Genomic DNA, 18,795 nt, shown 5'->3' on the forward strand with positions numbered 1-18,795 from the left:
CTGAAGACTATCTGTACCTTCCCCTCCCATGTTTAGGATTTGGCCCCCGCAGTCCGCTCCCCGTGCAAGTAGCTGGTTCCCGTGTTTCCCACGGTGCCCGCACATATGCATATGCTGACCACGCATGCGCAGCCTCTCCCCGTATCGCACAGCCAATCCCAGGCATGTGCTTGCCTGTCCCCGGCCATGACTCGCTTGCATTAGCTAACTACCCCGTCTCCCGAGGTATGCGTCCACATAACCTGACTGTGTGGGAGACGTGCCAAGGACCAAGTCCTCCTCCCGCCCTGCCCCCAAGTCCAGCAGACTGCCATACCTCCAAAGCCTGACTTCCAGTTCCTGTTAAGATCCACGCCAATGCAGAAGATTCCAGGTCTGGTGGACTTGTTCTTCCGCCACAGGCGGTTCTGAAAAAGCCCAGGGCAGGTGACATTCACCCCTTCCCCAGGGGTGGGAGCCTCTGACATCCCGGCCTAGGAAGGCGGGTCTGGCGGGACAGAGAGTGGCAAAAGGAAGGAATCTCTAGGGCAGGCTGCGGCTGGCATGAGGATGGGCCAGGACGGCAGATCACCTTGTGGCTAAAGCCAGGATGTGGGGAGAGGCCCGAGGACAGGCGCAGGCTGCCGGCAGTGGCCTTCCGGGGCAGCAGGACAGGGGCGGAAGGGCAAGAGCCATAGCTGACCCGAGCCACCCGCCAGCCCCCAGGGAACCTCAGCTCAGCTTCCCAAAGCTGCAGCGACCTTTCCTGCATCCGCCCCCCCCCACCCCCGCCAGAGCTGACCCTGACCCTTACCCCTCTCCCTCCCTCCCAAATGCCCTCACCATGCTGTGGGTAAATGCAAAGCCATCAGGGTTGGTGACAATCTCCATGAAGATGTCCATGGCGTTCAGTATGTTTGTCAGGGTGCTGTCTTTGCCATATTCACTGACAATCTGCAAGGGAGGGCAGAGTGGGGCCAGGGGAGGGTTGGGAGGGATGGGGGGCGCTGCCGGGCTCTGCTCTAAGGTGGGTCAGGGCATTTGCACAGCCAGTGGCTGCAGGCAGGGGTGGCCATCAAGCCGTCAGATACATTCTTTGTGCAGAATGAAAGGCTTGGATTTTAAACAACCAGGAGGCAGAGGCTGGGTGTGGGCACTGTGCTAAGAAGGGCAGAGCTCACGGCAAGTGTTCCAAAGGACAGGAGGGGAGGGAGCCCCTGCGTTTAAACAAACCCAGTATAAATTTTCAACTGGAGACACCCCGAAATAGTCAAGTAGTCCCCACCCCTGCCCCACCCCCATCGTCTGCGCTGACCTTCTTGGCAGTCCAAATGCCAGTGGCGTGGGTGATCCACTCCCGGGAGTGGATTCCAGTGTCGATCCAGATGGCCCGGCGCTGAGAACCTCCAGTGCTGAACTGGGTAAAAGCACAAGGTCCCAAACAAGTTTGAACTGAGACAGCTGCAGGGCTGTCCCTAGGCTCCCAGGAGCAGGCCCCAGAGGTCTCCGCACCGCCTGGGGTGGCGCTCTGGGCCCAGGAGGGGAACTGAATGCGCAGGTACTTGTGCGAGTCCACGAAGTGTGGGGGCCCTGGGACGCAGTGGGGCACGTGCACATGGGGGAGCCGAGTGATCCAGCCAGAAGCACAGAGCTTCCTTCGACTAGTGTTTCTCAAACTTTAAAGGGCACATGAATCCCCCAGGATCTCACTACCATGCAGACTCTCTGTCAGCAGGTGTAGGGAGGGGTCCAGGGTTGGGCATTTCTGCCAAGCTCCTGGGGATGCTGCTGCAGGTGCCAGGACCACACTCTGTGTAGTAAGGTCTCAGACAACATTAAAGGGAGAACACGCACAGCCCCCGGGGGAAATCAAGGCAGGGATAGAGGAGGTCACATCCCAAGGGAGAGGAGGACACTTGGCCCTTTGGAAGAGTCCGCCAGGGCACGGTTGAGGGCAACAGTGCTCGTCTGCTCTGAGAGCTGGGTGTCAGGGGCCCTATGGGGTCCAACCTCCTAAGTGCCCTTTAGGGCACATGCTAAGAATTGTTTTCGGCGGGGGTGGTGGGGGGGCTTCACACTCCTACCTATCCTGCCTCCGCTCATGACCAAGGGCATTACGCTGCCAACTTTGCTCAAACTCTGTTTCCAGCGGCCACTGGGAAGGGCTGGGAGGTCTCCCCACAGACTCAGGCCTATCTGAGGGGCTGCCTGAGCCAGATGACCTCAGTCATTTGGAAATGAGGCCTCTATTTACCTCTCTTCCCATTCAACAGATGAAGCAACCAAGGGAATAGGGAGAAAGCCGGCTCCCCCACATTCACATCCCAAGACCAGCGTGACATGACCGCCACCCTGCAGTTCCATCTCCTTTGCAAACCTCCCACCTACTTCCTGACTGAGGATATGCCAGGTCATCGCACGGTCGCCTGCCCATACCTACAAGGGTGGGGCCCTGAACACCACAACCCCAGAGCTGTGGGTCACCTCGGGGCAGGAGGATATACATCTTCTCTGTCCCTACAACTCCCACCCAGCCATGACCCCACATGAGTTCAACCTACAATGAGGCTCTCATTGTAGAGTCTAGTGGTCAACACCACCAGCTCTTACCTTCAGGACAAGAATGGACCGATTTTCAAAGCTGTGGCCAATCCGAATTTTTGAGACAATATCTGAATACTCAGTTACAAAGTTGTCCATCCAGCTATATATCTGCAAGGAATGACATCTATCAGACGGGCACTTAGGCAGGGAGGGGCAAACCCCAGGGTCTCCCCGGATATTCTCCCTCCCCCATCCCGCCCTGCTGAATGCTTTCCCACTTCCCTTGAGGATCTAAAAGAACCCAGATGGAGAACTGCCCAAATCAAAGACACCCACCAGGCCCAAGGCAATGAGCTGCGGTCGGCCTGGATTCGAAGGCCACTCACCACACCCAGAGCTAAGCCTTCGCGCATGATCACCCACTCAGTCCCCAGGGTCAGCCTGCAAGGCTCTCGCGGGGTGGAAGTTTCTCTCGCTTCCGTTCGCTTGGCCCACTGAGTCCATCTGACAGACCCCACAGACCCTGCAGTGCTGTTACGGTCTTCTCGGCCCTTTTAGATTCTAAGCCCTCTGAAGGCAGGGTTATTTATCTCTGATACCAATACACACTGACAGACCATATTAATCCCTTCCCTTCCTCTATCAATGTACATAACTGAATTACCAAATATATGGAAAAAAAATGGATCTTCTATTACAGGCCCTGTGAAACAGGGAGAGTAATGATGACAATCAAAGAGTGGACAATACCAAAATCACCACGTCCTTTACATGAAAATGGGACCTCAGGGCGCCTGGGTGGCTCAGTTGGTTAAGCAACTGCTTTCGGCTCAGGTCATGATCCTGGAGTCCCGGGATCGAGTCCCGCATCGGGCTCCCTGCTCGGCGGGGAGTCTGTTTCTCCCTCTGACCGTCCCCCTTCTCATGTGCTCTCTCTCTCTCATTCTCTCTCTCAAATAAATAAATAAAATCTTAATTAAAAAAAAAAAAAAGAAAGAGAATGGGACCTGAGCCTTGAGTTTCTTTCTGGACTGGGTGTCTCTGTGTTCTCCTTTATAAACAAGTCACAGCTGGTCACGCCTGCCCTAGCTGCTGTCACTGTGATCAAGCATTTCCTCCAACCGAGGCAACTCTGTTCTACTCTACCAAGTGGCTCTCCAACGTGCCTGGCTTCCTGCTCCTGCTACACCCTGGCACCCACAGCTGGGGCCCCTTGACACCAGAAATGCTTGTGGAGAGGTCGAGACCCCTGAAACCCCAGCCCCAGTGTTGGCTATGGAGACGACACCACCTGCCAGTGACACGTCCCTACCTCAGCGTCCTGCCTAGCAGGCCCATTACTCTGTCCTGTACCTGCCCCGGGCAGCACTGTTGAGCCAGAGTTCTCTCTGAGTCCTCGCTTCTGGACTTCTGGGGAGCTGACTCTTTCTGACAGGCTTTCACCCAGTGTCTGCTCTGCACTCCCCCAGGGTCGGCTCACACTCTCCCACAGACTTCAGTCTTTCATCAGTCTCTGCCCGAGTCTGGAGACCCGGGGAGCCCAAAGGGACAACAGAGCCCAGAGCTTGACTGGGCAGACCTACCTCCTCCAGGGTGTGGTAAGAGGAGTAGCTGAAGCTGCTGGTGCTGCGCTCCAGCCGGCGGGACTTTGCCATGGCTTCTCTCTCCTCATCCAGCAGCACCTAGGAGACAAGGGCACACACTGGAAGGGAAGGGGAGGACGGGGCCAGGCCCGCCTCCCCTGAGCCCTGCCTCAGCTGGCTGGGCACAAAGACAGCACCAACACAGGAGAGCGAGCCACCGTGAGTGTGAGCTGCACAACGGAAGGAGACGCCGGTTGCTAGGTGACTCTGCTTGGCAAGCCAGCATTCGTGCCGCCATTTGCCAAGTGAGCACAGGGTGAGGAGTCCGGAGAGCTGTGTTCCAAGTCTGCCGCCAACTTGCTGTGAGGCCTTGGCCTCAGTTTCATCAGCATGAACACTGGGACAGTGAGAACCTGCCTTGCCCATATCACAGGATAAATGTAATCATGGATATGAAAGTGTTTTAGAAAAGTGCTCATGATCTACTGGTCCTCTAGGAACACTGCTGAGTCAAGGCCCAAGCTGAAGCACATACTCCTGGAGGAGCAGAGGGCTCCCCTGACCCACAACAGCCACTCTACCCACAGGAAGTAGCCTAACAAGTGACATCCAGGCCATCTGGAAAGCCAGCTGTGGACTAAGCGGGGCCAAATAATTATGGGATTAATGTGCCAATGGTCTTTTACTCACCTTCTCAACTGCCTCTCAAACATGAGTATAGGTGAGCCAAAAGCAATGTGCTTGGGTATCATTTGGAGTTGGTACTCAGTCCCCGCGTGCTCCTTCCCACTGACCACAGGGAGGGCACGTACTTGGATTGGATTGCCCTCCTACATCGTTCTGGGACACTTTTCCCAGCTTGGGACTCAGTGAGGTGGGCAGGTGCCCTTCACCCCAAGCTCATACCCTTACATTGGACAGACACACCCCAGGATTCTGTGCTGACTTGCAGCATGGCAAGTGCCTGGGCCTCTCAGCTGTGAAGGCTGAAGACCTCCCCCCAGAGTCACCCCGGTTTGAGCTCTGCGACCCAGTAAGTCTTGGTGATGCCTTGCTTCAGGCCAAAGCATCCTTTTAGTTTACCAGGCATCCCTATCCTCATTATCTCAGTTGATCCGGTCAGATGACCAAATGACAGGGTAGGAATTAAGTATTCGTGTTTTAGAGATAAAGCAGATTGGAGAGGTGAAGGGACTCAGTGGCAAAGCCAATAAGGGGCAGAGGTGAGGTAAGAACCCAGATACCCTATTCCTAGCCTTGGGTTCCTTAAGGCTGGCTAGCTATCAAAACCCTAAGGCTAATAAGAATAATAAACACATATGTTATTTATAATATGCATGATAGACATATATATGCACACACATAGATAAACATATCTACAGGAATATACAGTTGACCCTTGAACAATGAGAGGATTAGGGGCACCGACCCCCACACAGTTGAAAATCCACACATAACTTTTGACTCCCCAAAAACTTAACTACTAATAGCCTACTGTTAACCAGAAACCTTACCAGTAACATAAACAGATGATTAACACATTATTTTGTATGTTATATGTATTATATACTGTATTCTTACAATAAAACAAGCTAGAGAAAAGAAAATGTTATTAAGAAAATCATAAGGAGGGTGCCTGGGTGGCTCAGTCAGTTTAGCCCCTGCCTTCGGCTCAGGTCATGATCCCAGGGTCCTGGTATCAAGTCCCACATTGGGCTCCTTGCTCTGAGGGGAGCCTGCTTCTCCCCTCCCTCTGCCTCTCCCCCTGCTTGTACGTGCTCTCTCCCTCTCTCTGTCAAATAAATAAATAAAATCTTAAAAAAAAAAAAAAAAGAAAAAATCACAAGGAGGGTTCCTGGGTAGCTAAGTCCATTAAGCATCCGACTCTTGGGGGGACGCCTGGGTGGCTCAGCTGTTAAGCGTCTGCCTTCGGCTCAGGTCATGATCCCAGGGACCTGGGATCGAGCCCCGCATCGGGCTCTCTGCTCCGTGGGAAGCCTGCTTCTCCTTCTCCCACTCCCCCTGCTGTGTTCCCTCTCTCGCTGTGTCTCTGTCAAATAAATAAGTTAAAAAAAAAAAAGCATCCGACTTTTGATTTTGGCTCAGGTCATGACCCTGGGGTCATGAGACCAAGCCCGGTATTGGGCTCCATGTTCAGGGCGGAGTCTGCTTAAGATTCTCTCTCTCCCTCTTCCTCTGCCTCCACTTGTGTTCTCTCTCTCTCAAAATAAAGAAATAAAACCTTTTTAAAAACAGAAATCGTAAGGAAGAGTAAATACATTTACAGTATTGTACTGTATTTATATAAAAAAAATTCATGTATTCCCACACAGTTTAAACCTATGTTGTTCAAGGGTCAACTGTATGCTTATCTCTGTGTGTGTGTGTGTGTGTGTGTTTACAGAGAGAGCAAGCAAAAGCAAATGTGTAAAATGTTAACAACAGATAAAAAGTCCATCATACTACTCTTGCAATTAAGAGGTGTTTTAAAATAATGAAAAAAGCAATACCCCGAGCACAGGAAAACATGACACTAAAATGTCAAAAAATACCAAAATGTAAACAATGCCTGTTAGAATAGAAAGATTATGATTTTAAGCCATTTTTAAATTTTCTCTATTTTTACATTTTGGCAACATGCTTATACTAAAATACGTATGATCTTCTAAATGAATAAATAATACTAAAACAAAAATAAAAACCCCTAGTGGCTAAAATAAAGGAGCAGCCATGGACTCTGGCCTCCACCATCCCTGCTGCAGACGAGGCCACCGCCCAGTGACCACCTGCCGTCCCCCCCACCCCGCCCCAGTCAGCTTGCTCACAACCCTCAAATTCGCAAATTTAAAAGTAGGACTGGAGAGCAATGCCTGGACCTCATTTTCTTTTCTTTTTGAGCACCGACTGCATGTTAGGCAATGGTGACTGCAATGTCTTCTGGCCAAACTGGCTGGGCTGGGCACATTCCTCCTTGGGCAAAGCTGGGATTACTGGTGGAGTGAGGGAAGGCTGGACGAGCCTTGATCTGGTTAACCAGGCACCACCCTGGGAAGCTCTAACAAAAGGGACTTGTCTTCTCCCAGGAACCCAACGGAAATCTCAGCAGCCCACCATGACCAATGCGTGCCCTGACGTCACTCTGGGCCGGGCGTGACCAGCTGTGGAGAGCGGCTGCAGGGGAGCAAGCAGGCTGGGTTGGTGCACCCGGAAGTCCCCCTCTGGCCCCACAGGAGTGAAGGGTCCGTACATCCGAATGCCTAGGGAACTGGTGGAGGGCCTGAGGCAGTGCGAGGGTGGAAGACAGGGAGGCGAAATTGGGAAGACAGGACCAGAGGACCCAGCTCTTCCCACAGACCCCCAGGGATGCCCACAGGAACACAGCTCCCACGAGGCTGTTCTTTGTTCCACAGAACAGCTTGGGGGCAAATGGGAAATCAGCACCGAACTGCAAATAACTTTCCAAACACCCTCACAGGCTTGTGAATGGAGACAAGACCCGCTTACAGATTGGGAATGCTCAGCCCTCACAGCTGGGCCCCAGTTCCAAGAACACTAATCTACCCTGGCCTGAAAACTACACAGATGTTTGCTCCCTTCACAGGGCCGAGGGAAGGAGACGGGAGAACTAAGAATGCAGTCTTGCCACAGGCTCAGGGAAGCCTAATTACAGCCCTGTCAGGCTTCTCAGAGAGAAAAAGAAACAGCTCACAAGTAAGCCATTTGCCTCCCTGGAAGCCATAACCTGACAAGGAAAGTAATACCTTGGTGTGAATTAATTTATGACAGGGGTAAGGAAGGATGGGAACACTGAGCAGAGAACAGCACCTCCAGGATGGAGGAGGGCAGGAGGCCGAGGGAGGCCCCGGAAAGGTGAAGTTGACGCCTGAAGGGAACCGGCACTCGGCAGCTGAACTCCAACCACAGACGCAAAATGGACGCGGCTCCGGGTAACAGCGGATGGGGAGCGTCTCACCCCCCACCCCCACCCCGCAGCCACCCCCGCTCTGTGACAGTAGCAGCCACCTCTCCTCATATGCCCCTGCCCTTCTCTTCCAGGCCGCTGCAAGGCGGGCTGCAACCGCAGTCCGTGCCTACATGGCGGTGGCTACAGATCTGGGGTTCTCCGAATGGACCCCCTCCGAGGTCAAGGCTGAGTGGTGGCCCCACTGCCCAAAAAGCAAAGTTAAATCCACCCACACCAACAACATGGGCAACTGCTGAGGCCGCAGATGGCACAAGAGCAGAGAGAGTCAGGGCCTGTAGCCAGATTGTCTCAGGTTGAATCCTGACGCCATCACGGACGGGCAAGTCGCTCATCTCTCTGTGCCTCGGTTTACCAAAGTATTAATCTCTGTGTGCCTTCATAAAGCGGGGGTCATGTTATCACACGCTTGAGAACATTCTTTGAAGCGTTCTCGTGAGGTGTAAAGTGCTTGAACCGTTGCCTAACACTCAGCTATGAGGAGCAGGAGGAAGAAGGCAAGGCAATAGTCGTTCTGGGGGGCGACTCCCGGACTCTGTGGTGGAACAGTCATTACCAGGCATGAACAGGAACTCTGGAGTCCTCCAGAGAGAAGTGGTATCTGGAGGACTTGGATGGCAGATGGCCCCCATTAATGGTCAGTCAGCAAAGGCCCGCCTTCCAGGACCAAGAGAAGGGCCAGGCCTTCTCTCCCTGCCCGCTTGGAGCAGCCGGACTCTGCCTCTCCCTCAGGCCCTTGCCCATGACTGCTGCTTTCCCCCCTTGCCTTCTCCTGCTCATCCCTGCCTGGCCTCCTCCCCTTTTAAGAGCTGCTGCCCAACCCCACCCCAGCCACCGTCATGGCCACTTTTTAATGTCTTCTTTTCAGTGAACAGGTGTTTGTTGAGCACACACTGGGTACGAAAGATATGGCAGCCGAGGAAACAAAACTGCCTGCCTTCCTGGAGCTTACAGTCTGGCAGGGGAGACAGACAATAAGCAGCATAATTACATAAATTAGATAGGATATTAGAAGGTGGTAAGTGCCAAGGAGAAAAGTGAGGCAGTGGAAGGAGGGAGGGAATTGGGGAATGTAGGAGAAGGGTACAACTTAAAACAAGGTGAAAAGGTGACCTGTGAATAAGGTTTTGAAAGCAGTGAGGGAATAGGTCATGCAGATACCTGCAGAAACAGCATTCCAGTCGTAAGGACCAGGAAGGGCAAAGGGCGCTGCGGTATGAATCTAGTCAAGGGCTCTGAGCCAGGAATGGGTCAGGTAAGTTCAAGGAACATTAAGGAGGTCCAGGTGCCTGGAGCAGAGTGAGCAAGGGGAGAGCAGTCGGTGATGTGGGAGTGGGGCATAGATCATGTGGCACCTTGTAGCCATTTTAAGGACTTTGGCTCTTACTCTGAGTTGGGACGTCATTAAGGGTTTTAGGCAGAGAAGTGACATCATTGAATATAATATGTAATACTAATAATTTTAAAGGACCCCTCTGAATGCTGGTTTGAGACTGGGCAACAAGGAGGCAAGGGTGGAGTTGGGAAGAGCAGTAGAAAACTCCTGGAATAATCCAGGGGTGGGGCTGATGGCGCACTGGCCTGGGGTGGCAGCATAGAATGGTCAGATACATTTTTTTTTATTTTTTATTGTTATGTTAATCCCCATACATTACATCATTAGTTTTAGATGGGTCAGATACATTTTAAAGGGAGAGCTGATGGGATTTGCTGACGAACTGAATGTGGGATATGAGAAAGGAGTCAAGGATGACTCCAGGCTTCTTGTCTGAGTGACCAGAAGGATTGGCGTTGCCATTTCCTGAGACGGAGAAGGCTGTGGAGGAGCGGGTTGGGCAGGGGTGGCACTCAGTTTGGAACAGTAAAGTCTGAGATGCCCATTAGCTAAGCAGGCAGGTGGTAATGCGGAGGAGGTGGTGGGATATAGGAGTCTAGAGTTCAGGTTGAATGTAGGAGTCAGGCTGGAGCTCTAAGTATGGGAATATTCAGGGGGCTGAAGGTATTCAACACCATGACCCTGGATGAAGGGATAGAAGAGAGGTCAAAGGACAGAGCTGGGAAACAGGAAAACAACATGAAAAGGAGCAGCCAGTAAGATGGGTGAGACAAGAGAGGGCAGTGTCCTGGAAGCCAAGACAGGACATGTTTCAAAAGAGGAGAGAGTGACCAGTTGTGCTGAAAGGTGAAAGAACAAAGGGCACTCAAAGTTGACCACTGAGGTGGACCTAGGAGCTGTGGGTGATGACACAGTTTTGGTGACATGAGGGGTGGACGGTCTGCCCAAAGAGAGGGATGGAGATGGCAAGTATAGCCCATATTTCCAGGAGTTTTGCTGTATGGGGAAGCAGAGAAATGGGGTGATAGCTGGAGGTGGAGGGAAGGGATCAAGAGTAGATTTTTTTTTAGGGCGGAAGAAATAACTCCATATTTGTATGCTAATGAGAATGATCCGGTGTGGGGGGGGATTGGCAATACCCTAAACTGTGTTTTGCTCTAGATGCTCAGAGCACGGGTGGTTTTTGTTTTCTCCTTTGTGCTTTCCCCTATTTTCCAAATTATCTAACATGAATATTTATTAATTTTGTAATCAGAAAAAAGCCATTAAAATCCACAGAGCTGATTGCTCAAGTGAAGCTTTTCCATGGTGACTCATCCTAGAGAGAGAAAAAAAAAAAAACTACACCAAAACCAAAGGGCTGAAAAAAAGGGGGAGGTGAAGAAAAATTAAATGCAAATAGAGCTCACTCGGAATCAGATAATTTCTTGCCTGGCCCACTGCAATTTCCTCAGCACCCTCCTTCCTGTCAGTCTCTCCCTGCTCCTGTCCCCAACTCAACATTGTCACTCTCAGAGGGATTTTTCTTAAATGCAAATCTGATCATGTCAGAGCCCTCCGATGGCTCCCCCACGATTTTTGGGATAAAATCTCGACCTCATCACCCAGCAGAGGATGCCCTTTGTGATCTGGTCGGGCCTCATCGCCAATCGGGGGCCCCCTTCCCCTCCCGGTCCCCCCCTCGCCTGCTCTTCAGCCGCACCGTAATTACTGCCTTCTGAGAGCCGCGTGTCCTCGCTCCCATAGCAACCTGCTGCACTCCATCAGCACACTCATCCACTCCATTGTAATCACTAATTTACTCCCCTCCACTCCCCACCCCCATGACACCGGCGCCCCTGGATACAGGACCAGAGTTCTTATCTTTGTATTTCCTGCACCTCGCACACAGTAGGTATCTCTGCACCAGTGGGTGGAATGAATGCATCCACCTCTTCTACCTCTCACAGCCCCCTGATCACAGCTGGGGGGCGGGGGGGGGCATTTCCCTTCCTCAAAAATCTCCAGGGCCTCTGGCCAAAGCAAAAGCCCGCACCAAGGTTTTTCCCTCTCCCTCTCAGCCTGGTGCTGTCCAGCAAACACACCTCCACTTCTTTCCTTCCCCCGCATCCATTAATTCAGCTAAAATTTATTAAGCCCCAACCGAGTGGCAGGTGCTCTCGTAGGTGCTAAGGTATAAAGACAGACAGGGGCCTGATCCTGGACCTTGAGGGGCTCAGGAGAGGGGGCTCTGGAGACAAAGACCAACATAATAGCAAGGTCTCTGTCTGGGAATGCTCTTTCTGAACCTGCCAATAGAGTAATTGCTGCGACAGTTGAGGGCCCACCGTGCAAGAGACACTATGCCAAACACCGCGGCTGAGAAGGTTCGGAAGATTCGGAAGAAATTCGGCCTGTGCATCAATAACTGAAACATAAGGCTGGAGGCCAACAACCTGAGTGGTGCAAAGCCTTCCCCTCCTGTTAGCACCTCTGAGCTTTTCTCCTCCTGGACACTCTCCCCCTCATCACCACAAATCAACTCAACACAGCAGCCTCCCCCAGGGGCCGCCTGCTCCCTCTAATCCAAAATGGGATCTTAAGTATGACCATCAGAGCTTGATGCAGTGCAGACAGAGGGAGTTGTTGGTGAAAATCCTGCCTGGCTGGGTGAGGGCTGAGAGTCCAGGGCATCTTACTAAAAGGGAGTAAAAAGCATTATCCCCCTCCCATTCCCCCCCCCGAGGGATTCCAGGCCCAGGATGACAGGAGAGGACAGGCTGAGGAGAATGGGGACGACAGCTCCAAAGGAACCAGTGGGCAGGCTCAGAGGTGCCTCTGGGGCCATTCCTGATGTGCAGAAATCAACAGAAAATTTTGAGAGACCTCTTCATATCTGTTTGCCAAATGCTGCGGGGTTTCCAGGGCGCGGCAGAAAGCAGGGAAACACAAACTTCAAAATTCAGGCTTGGGCTAAAGATGAGAAGTGAGTGCTATTTCTTTTTTTTTTTTTCTTTTTTTTAAAGATTTATTTATTTATTTATTTGAGAGAGCGAGAATGAGAGAGAGAGAGTACATGAGAGGGGGGAGGGTTAGAGGGAGAAGCAGGCTCCTTGCTGAGCAGGGAGCCCGATGCGGGACTCGATCCCGGGACTCCAGGATCATGACCTGAGCCGAAGGCAGTGGCTTAACCAACTGAGCCACCCAGGCGCCCGTGAGTGCTATTTCTTTTGATGCGGCACCCTGTCTCGTCTGCGGGAGTTCCCCATTTTGGTTTGTGGGGGATTAATTAGAGAAAGAGCCCACCCCTCCACGCTGAGCAGCAAACACATGTGCCTGATGAGGGATAAAGGTCTTTGAATGGACCTAAGGGGGCCAGCCCTGTGGTCGCCTGGGAAAGGAACGTTCCTAATGCGTTTATCCCCTGGCATGTGGTGTCAAGTGCGTGCAGCCGGGAGACTGGGTTCCCACACTCCCAGCCCTCAGAGATGAGCTGTATCACAGTGTGGCTGGGGAGGAATCTAGGTGGCTACGAATCTACAGGCCCCCAACAGCATCTGCAAAGGGGTGCGGCCAGAGAGGCCTAACCAGCACGTGGTGCCCCCAAGAACTGCTGTAGGAAGGAGGCTCCCTGGGACATCCGTGAAGACAGAACACTGGAAATAAAATGTCATGACGTTCAGAAAAGACACTGTAAGGTGCGCTGACCAGCGGGGGTGGGGAGCTTGGCGTGGCCGGGAGGGAGGGTCCCTCTGCCCTACCCGAGGGCAGGTCTGCAGCCACCTCTCCCAAAGCTATTGCCCTGGGAGCGTCCTGCCTGGGAGAGGTGCCTAGGACTGAGAGCACTGCGGTACTGGTGTTGGGAGGGAAACCACAGAGGGCAGCTTCCTTCACCTCTTGCCACTTCTCTGGAGTGAAGGAACTCTCTGGTACTGGATGGCTGAGACACCGCAAGGACAGGAGGGACAGTCAGAAAAGCCAAGGGAGGCATCCAGAGCTGCCTTCTCCTCGTGCCTAGGAAGACCTGAGTTCCCTCCTCCTGGCTCTCCTCCTTGGCCATTGTGAGCTGCGAATCCCTCCCCAAGAGGACTCGCCCACAAGTGGCCGCCATTACCACACTAGGAGACCCTCCCCCTGTGGACTCTGTCCTAGATTTAAATATTCTGAGAAGTGTGAGCTTTCATTCCTTCCACAGCCACTTCACAAGAATGCAGATGGAACTCTAGAAACAAGATGTCCACTGTTAGCCCTGGCTTGTTTTCCTCCGTGTTGGGCCCAAACCAGAAAGGCATGGGGAAAGGGGGCCCCTAGCCGCAGCCCTGGGGCAGGACCTCACCTGGATGTCCTTTATCATGATGCTGTAAGCAAGGCCGTGAGACTCCAGGTAAGCTTTGATGTCTTTCAGTTCCGAGAAAGGAACTCTCATATCCACAGGGAGGCTGGGCCTGGCTGGGCTACGCCAGAAGTCCACCTTGGTCACAAAGGAAAGGAAAATAGACCCATTTATCATGTGTCCTTACTCACCATCCTCTAGGCACCTTAGGGAGCCAGGTGATCGTCTTCTCTTACACGGTTAAAAGGGCCCCAGTTCCAAAATGAAAACCCTAAGGCCAAGCAGAAAGACAGGGGCAAACAAACCAAATCCCCAAGCTGAGCTCCCCTCCATAATTCCAAGCACCTTCATCTCTCAGCCTCCCCCACACACTGCAACTTCACCTGGACCCCAAGAGCCCTACACAGTTGCTAAAAGTGAGACAGCTCATCATATGGGACATGAACATGGACAAGAACCCTGGTCAGAAGAGGGAGGCATCACTGCCCCCAAGCCCCGGAGAGGTGGGAGGCACCCAATCTGGATTCCCATGTCATCCAAATTTCCCAGTTTGTAAAACGGAGAGAACTGTTATAAAGTGTTGTGCGTCTTGGGAGAGAGGGGTACTCAAACAAATAGGGACAAGGGCTGCGGGCCACCTCCAGAAATACCTGGTTGTTTCAACGGCCCTCCAACAATACCCTTCTATTCTAACAGTTGAAGAAATGTTTTCCATCGTGGAATACTTGCAGAGGACAATGTTCTTGGAAACAAATGCTCAGCCTGACAGGGACGAACCCAAATAAAACACAGGTTTGCCAAGCTAAGCCATTTCAGTTGGGAAACAGATGTGTCCAGGCTGCACTCGGCATGGCGTCCCACCCAGGGACCTATGTGCCTCCCGTGTGGCTTTGGGACATCCCAGTCACTTGCGAAGTGGCCCCTGACGGGGTCTGCTCAACAGCCCCCCATCTAGGACAGAGGAGAAAGCCAAGAAGGGCCACCCAACCTTCTGGGCGAGTGTTCCCAACCTTTCCTGAAGAGGAGCCGCATGTGATTTTCCACAGTGTTGTGCTCTTTGGCAGAGCTGTCTGGCGGGCAGGCTTGGGGTGGGGGGAGCAGGCGAGGGGGCCGAAGTTATAAACCTTCCCCCCAGGAAAAAAAGGAGATATGCCAATAATTTTACATATAGTGCAAGCCACTATAAGAGAGTGCACCACGTGTTCCTCAGCTCTTAGGAGTCCTCACCTTCTGGAGCTTCAGGCCCTCCAGATCCCTGAGAACTGAAAGCTGCTTCTCATTTTTAGCCAGGACTCGAAGAACTTGGTCTCTGGAAAGACACAGGGAGGGCAGAGGGAGCTGCGGAGAGGGCTTCCTGGAAGGCTGGGCTGCTTGGAGGAGGTGGAATGAGAAGACACCAGGCCAAGGGCACCTGGTGGGAAGGCTGGGAGGCCAGAGGACCCTGAGCAGAAGGATGCGTAGCTCTGGGAAGCACACAAGTCCTTCAGCCTGGGATAGGGGCCGCTCCAGCCTGAGGACAGACCACCTAAGGGACTAAAGAAAGCCTGGCAGAGCTCCTGATGAACCCAGCGCCAAGACGGGGGAGGAAGTACGGGAAAGGAACTGCGGGGAATGGAGGAGGGCTGGAGAACAAAAGGAATGAAGGGGAGAAAGGCATAGATCCAGGGGACAGGGGAGACCAACTGTGGCCCCAAGTGCTCTTCATACAAGGACCCGGGGCCGTGGTCTGTCAAACCCTGGGCCTTCTCAGGCCTTCTCTCAAGAGCTTGAGGACACAGAAGGGGAGATCAGCCTCACGCTACCTTTTGGGAGGAAGCTGAGCCCCTTCCCATCCTGCTGGAGGAGCTGTGACCTCCGGCGTCTGCCGCCTGGGATGGCGCTGCTCCCTCCTTGGCTGGCTCAGATATCCGGGAGGATGAAGGCCCTCACTAACCCCCTCTCTGATCACCACTATGGACATACCATGGAGTAGTCACCTTGCATGATCTTTGGGAGGCTGAGAAACAGGTCCCTAGAGGGCCTGGTGTGAGACACTAGGGCTTCTTGTTATTCACAGGAGGACAATACTGCATCCCTAGGGCAAGGAGACATAGTCTTCTGGCGGTTACTAACTTCTTTAAGAATCAGAGGAAAGTTATAAACCTTCCCCCCAGGAAAAAAAGTAGATAGGCCAATAATTTTACATATAATCAAGAATCAGGGGATTCGTGGAGCCCTGAAAGCTTCCCCATGGGCCACCGATTAAGAACTCACGTGGGGAGAGACAATAACACAGCTGCTTGTCCTGCCCTTGAGCATGGGCATGGGAGATTATGGACCTGAATGGAACTGAGGGCCCGACTCCCTCCGCTTTGGCCAGGTCCCAGTAGGACGGCCACCTCCCCTCGCCCCCCCCCCCACACACGCACACCTGGTCCCCAAGCTCTCCACAGCCACCACCCCCCACAAGGTGGAACAGCCACTCACCCTGTGAAATTCATTTGGCCCAAAGCTGCTGCCAGAATAAAGCTGAAGACCAGGAGCGTCCACCTGTCCACAGGGGACGGGCCAGGGCCCACGCCTCCTCCAGGGGCGCCCTGCATGCTTCTTCCTTCAGGCGAGCTTCAGGGGCCTTCCTCGTGGGCAGGCATGGCCGAGGCCTCCAGACCACGCGGCACCTAAAGGCCGGCAGGCCCGGCCTGAGAACAGGCGTTAGGTTCTCTCGGGGGAGACCCAGCATGTGACTCCCACGCGCAGGGCCTGGGGAGAGCTAGGGCCACCCCTCCCCACTGCCAGGCAAATCCCCTCCTGGGAAGAGGAAAGAGGGAAAGAGAAGACAAGGCTCTTGGCTTTCTTTCCTCCCTGGAGGTTTGCTGGGCCAGCCTCTGGTGAACAGCAAATCCTCCATCTCCGCAGAAAGATGAGAACAGCTAGAGGCCCAAGGAAATCACTCCTTTCCTCCCTCTTCATGGAACGTTTTCCTTTTGCTCTCCTTCTCCCTCCCCATCCACTCACACTTCCCCTGGGCCACGTCCTCGTCACACATAAGGGTGTGGACGCCACGGAAAGAACGCTGGGTTTAGAGACAGAGGCCTCCTGCTCACTTCCTGTCTAAAAGACTGAGGGCAACTGCCCTAATCTCTCTAAATCTCAGTTTACTCATCAGGAAAATAGGGTTAATAATACCTCCCCTCCCTACCTCACGGGGGCTTGGGGGGGTATTAGATGAGACAACTTGGGTGAACTGGCTTGGCCAAGCCTGCAAAATAGAACATATTATTATTTCAAGAGCATTAACGCTTAGTCACAGCTGCGTCTTAGGTCAGGACGTGAGTTGCAGCAGGCAGAAGGGGGACAGAAGGGAACGGAGAGGGGAACCAAGGAAAGAGACACATAGCATAAGAAGGAATTCGGGGAAGCCGCCCTTTCCTCTATCTTCAGCCGGTCGCCGGTAGGCTGGTGCAGGTGGTGCATTGTCTGCTAGACACCAAGGTCACTGCGAGCATTATGGTTCTCGACAGACAGCAGAGTCAATTTCTCGGTCCTGCCGAAGCCCCATACAGCCCCCTTTATGGTCTGGGAAGAGCGGGAATAAAGCCGAGGCCAGCACACAAAGCAGTCATATTGGAAGGAGAGAGTGAAAGATGATGCCTGAATGGTAAATGAATCTAACAGAAAATCCACAGGAGGCCGAGGAAAAGCAGAGACTAAATCCAACAAAGTTGTTCAGCAGAGGACGTCAACAAAAGGCCACTTAACTGTCACCGGCGATTCTCAGAAGCCCCCCTCCCCATCCATCCTTTCCCAGAATGGCCAATTAACTGGCCATGTGTGCAGAGAGGGGAGCTCTTTTATTGACAGAATGCCCTGCTCCCACACCCCGCCGGACCTACTCCATTATTTCGTGGTTCAGCTGTTCAGACATGCCAAACTCTCCTAGAACCCTGGCTTTGGGAACTCTCAGACAGAAACATTAGCAAAGGGTTTAAGGACCTAGAAAAGAAAGCAATTAGGCTTTCCACCCAAGTAACATTCAGCTTTAGTAGACATACGAATAAAAGAGCGTACTAGTAAACAATAGCTCAGGAATTTAAAAGAAAAAAAGGTGGGATGGTGCTAGTCACCAAAAGTACCCAGCATCTTCTTGTTCAAAAGCATCATTTAAGTCACTAATAATAAGACAACTATCCCTGTCTTTTTGGTTTAGGGGTGGGGAGAGAGGGAGAGAGAAAGAAAGATCGAGCGAGAGCAAGAGCAAAAGAGAAAGAGCGAGAAAGAGAGAAGGGCACTTCAGAATTCTTGAGAACTCTATGGCAGCCCTTCCAATAGAACTTTCTGTGATAATGGAAATGTTCTATGTCTGCACTGTCCAATGGGATAGCCACTAGCCACTTGAAATGTGGCCAGTGTGACTAAGGAATTGAATTTCTTATTTTATTTAATTTTAATTAATTTCAATAATTTAAATAGCCACATGCAGCTAATGGCTATCACATTACACAGCATAGTTCTGTGGGAATTCACCAGCCCTACAGCAGTTGCCTCCAATGGCTGGACTAGAAGCAGAGACACACAGCTCTTCTTGACTTAATACCTAATATTGGCTTCTCACTCAAAATTAATTATTCATCTAATCATTTACTCAATAAATGTCTACTGAATATCTGCTATGTGCCAGGCACTTGCCAAGGTGTGGGAATAAAACAGAGAGCAATAACAGACCTGGCCCTTAGATTTCTAATGGGGTAAGTAGACAATTAATTTAAAGAGCATGCAAATAGTTGTAAAAATATAGCTGGTGTGTGTGCCACAGTATGCCATGAGGAGAGGTACCATGGACTCCATACAGACTGAGGAGACAGAGTATTCTGAAAGAAGTTCTGTTGGAGGACTTTTATCTCCTGCAGGTGGGGGGTTTAGATGCCCAAACAGTCCTGCCCACGTGAAACAACTAAAATGCTGGATAACATATTTTTAATAACTTTTAAAAGGTATCACTGAGTTGGCATGAGAGTAAGAATCTAAAGATCTCAAAAAGGAGTAAAAGCCAGACAGCTCAACGGTAAACAGATTTTCCCCT

At 52.2% G+C, this 18,795-nt stretch overlaps 1 protein-coding gene across 2 annotated transcripts in view; it reads right to left on the bottom strand.

Annotated features, from left to right (window-relative positions):
* Window positions 1-16,728, bottom strand: part of CPA5 (carboxypeptidase A5) — a 25,068-nt gene extending 8,340 nt beyond the window's left edge. For both annotated transcript variants that reach the window (XM_081800082.1, XM_081800081.1), the window contains exons 1-8: window positions 16,203-16,728; window positions 14,964-15,045; window positions 13,740-13,874; window positions 4,107-4,205; window positions 2,590-2,691; window positions 1,295-1,396; window positions 823-933; window positions 317-407 (exon numbers count right to left, since the gene is read on the bottom strand). In XM_081800082.1, the coding sequence (XP_081656208.1) occupies window positions 317-407; window positions 823-933; window positions 1,295-1,396; window positions 2,590-2,691; window positions 4,107-4,205; window positions 13,740-13,874; window positions 14,964-15,045; window positions 16,203-16,318 (838 nt within the window). In that variant the 5' untranslated portion in view covers window positions 16,319-16,728. The remainder of the gene's footprint in view (window positions 1-316; window positions 408-822; window positions 934-1,294; window positions 1,397-2,589; window positions 2,692-4,106; window positions 4,206-13,739; window positions 13,875-14,963; window positions 15,046-16,202) is intronic.
* Window positions 16,729-18,795: the final 2,067 nt, after the last annotated feature.

Source organism: Leptonychotes weddellii, chromosome 12, assembly GCF_054177405.1.
Source record: "Leptonychotes weddellii isolate Sample4059 chromosome 12, ASM5417740v2, whole genome shotgun sequence".
Taxonomy (NCBI): Eukaryota; Metazoa; Chordata; class Mammalia; order Carnivora; family Phocidae; genus Leptonychotes; species Leptonychotes weddellii.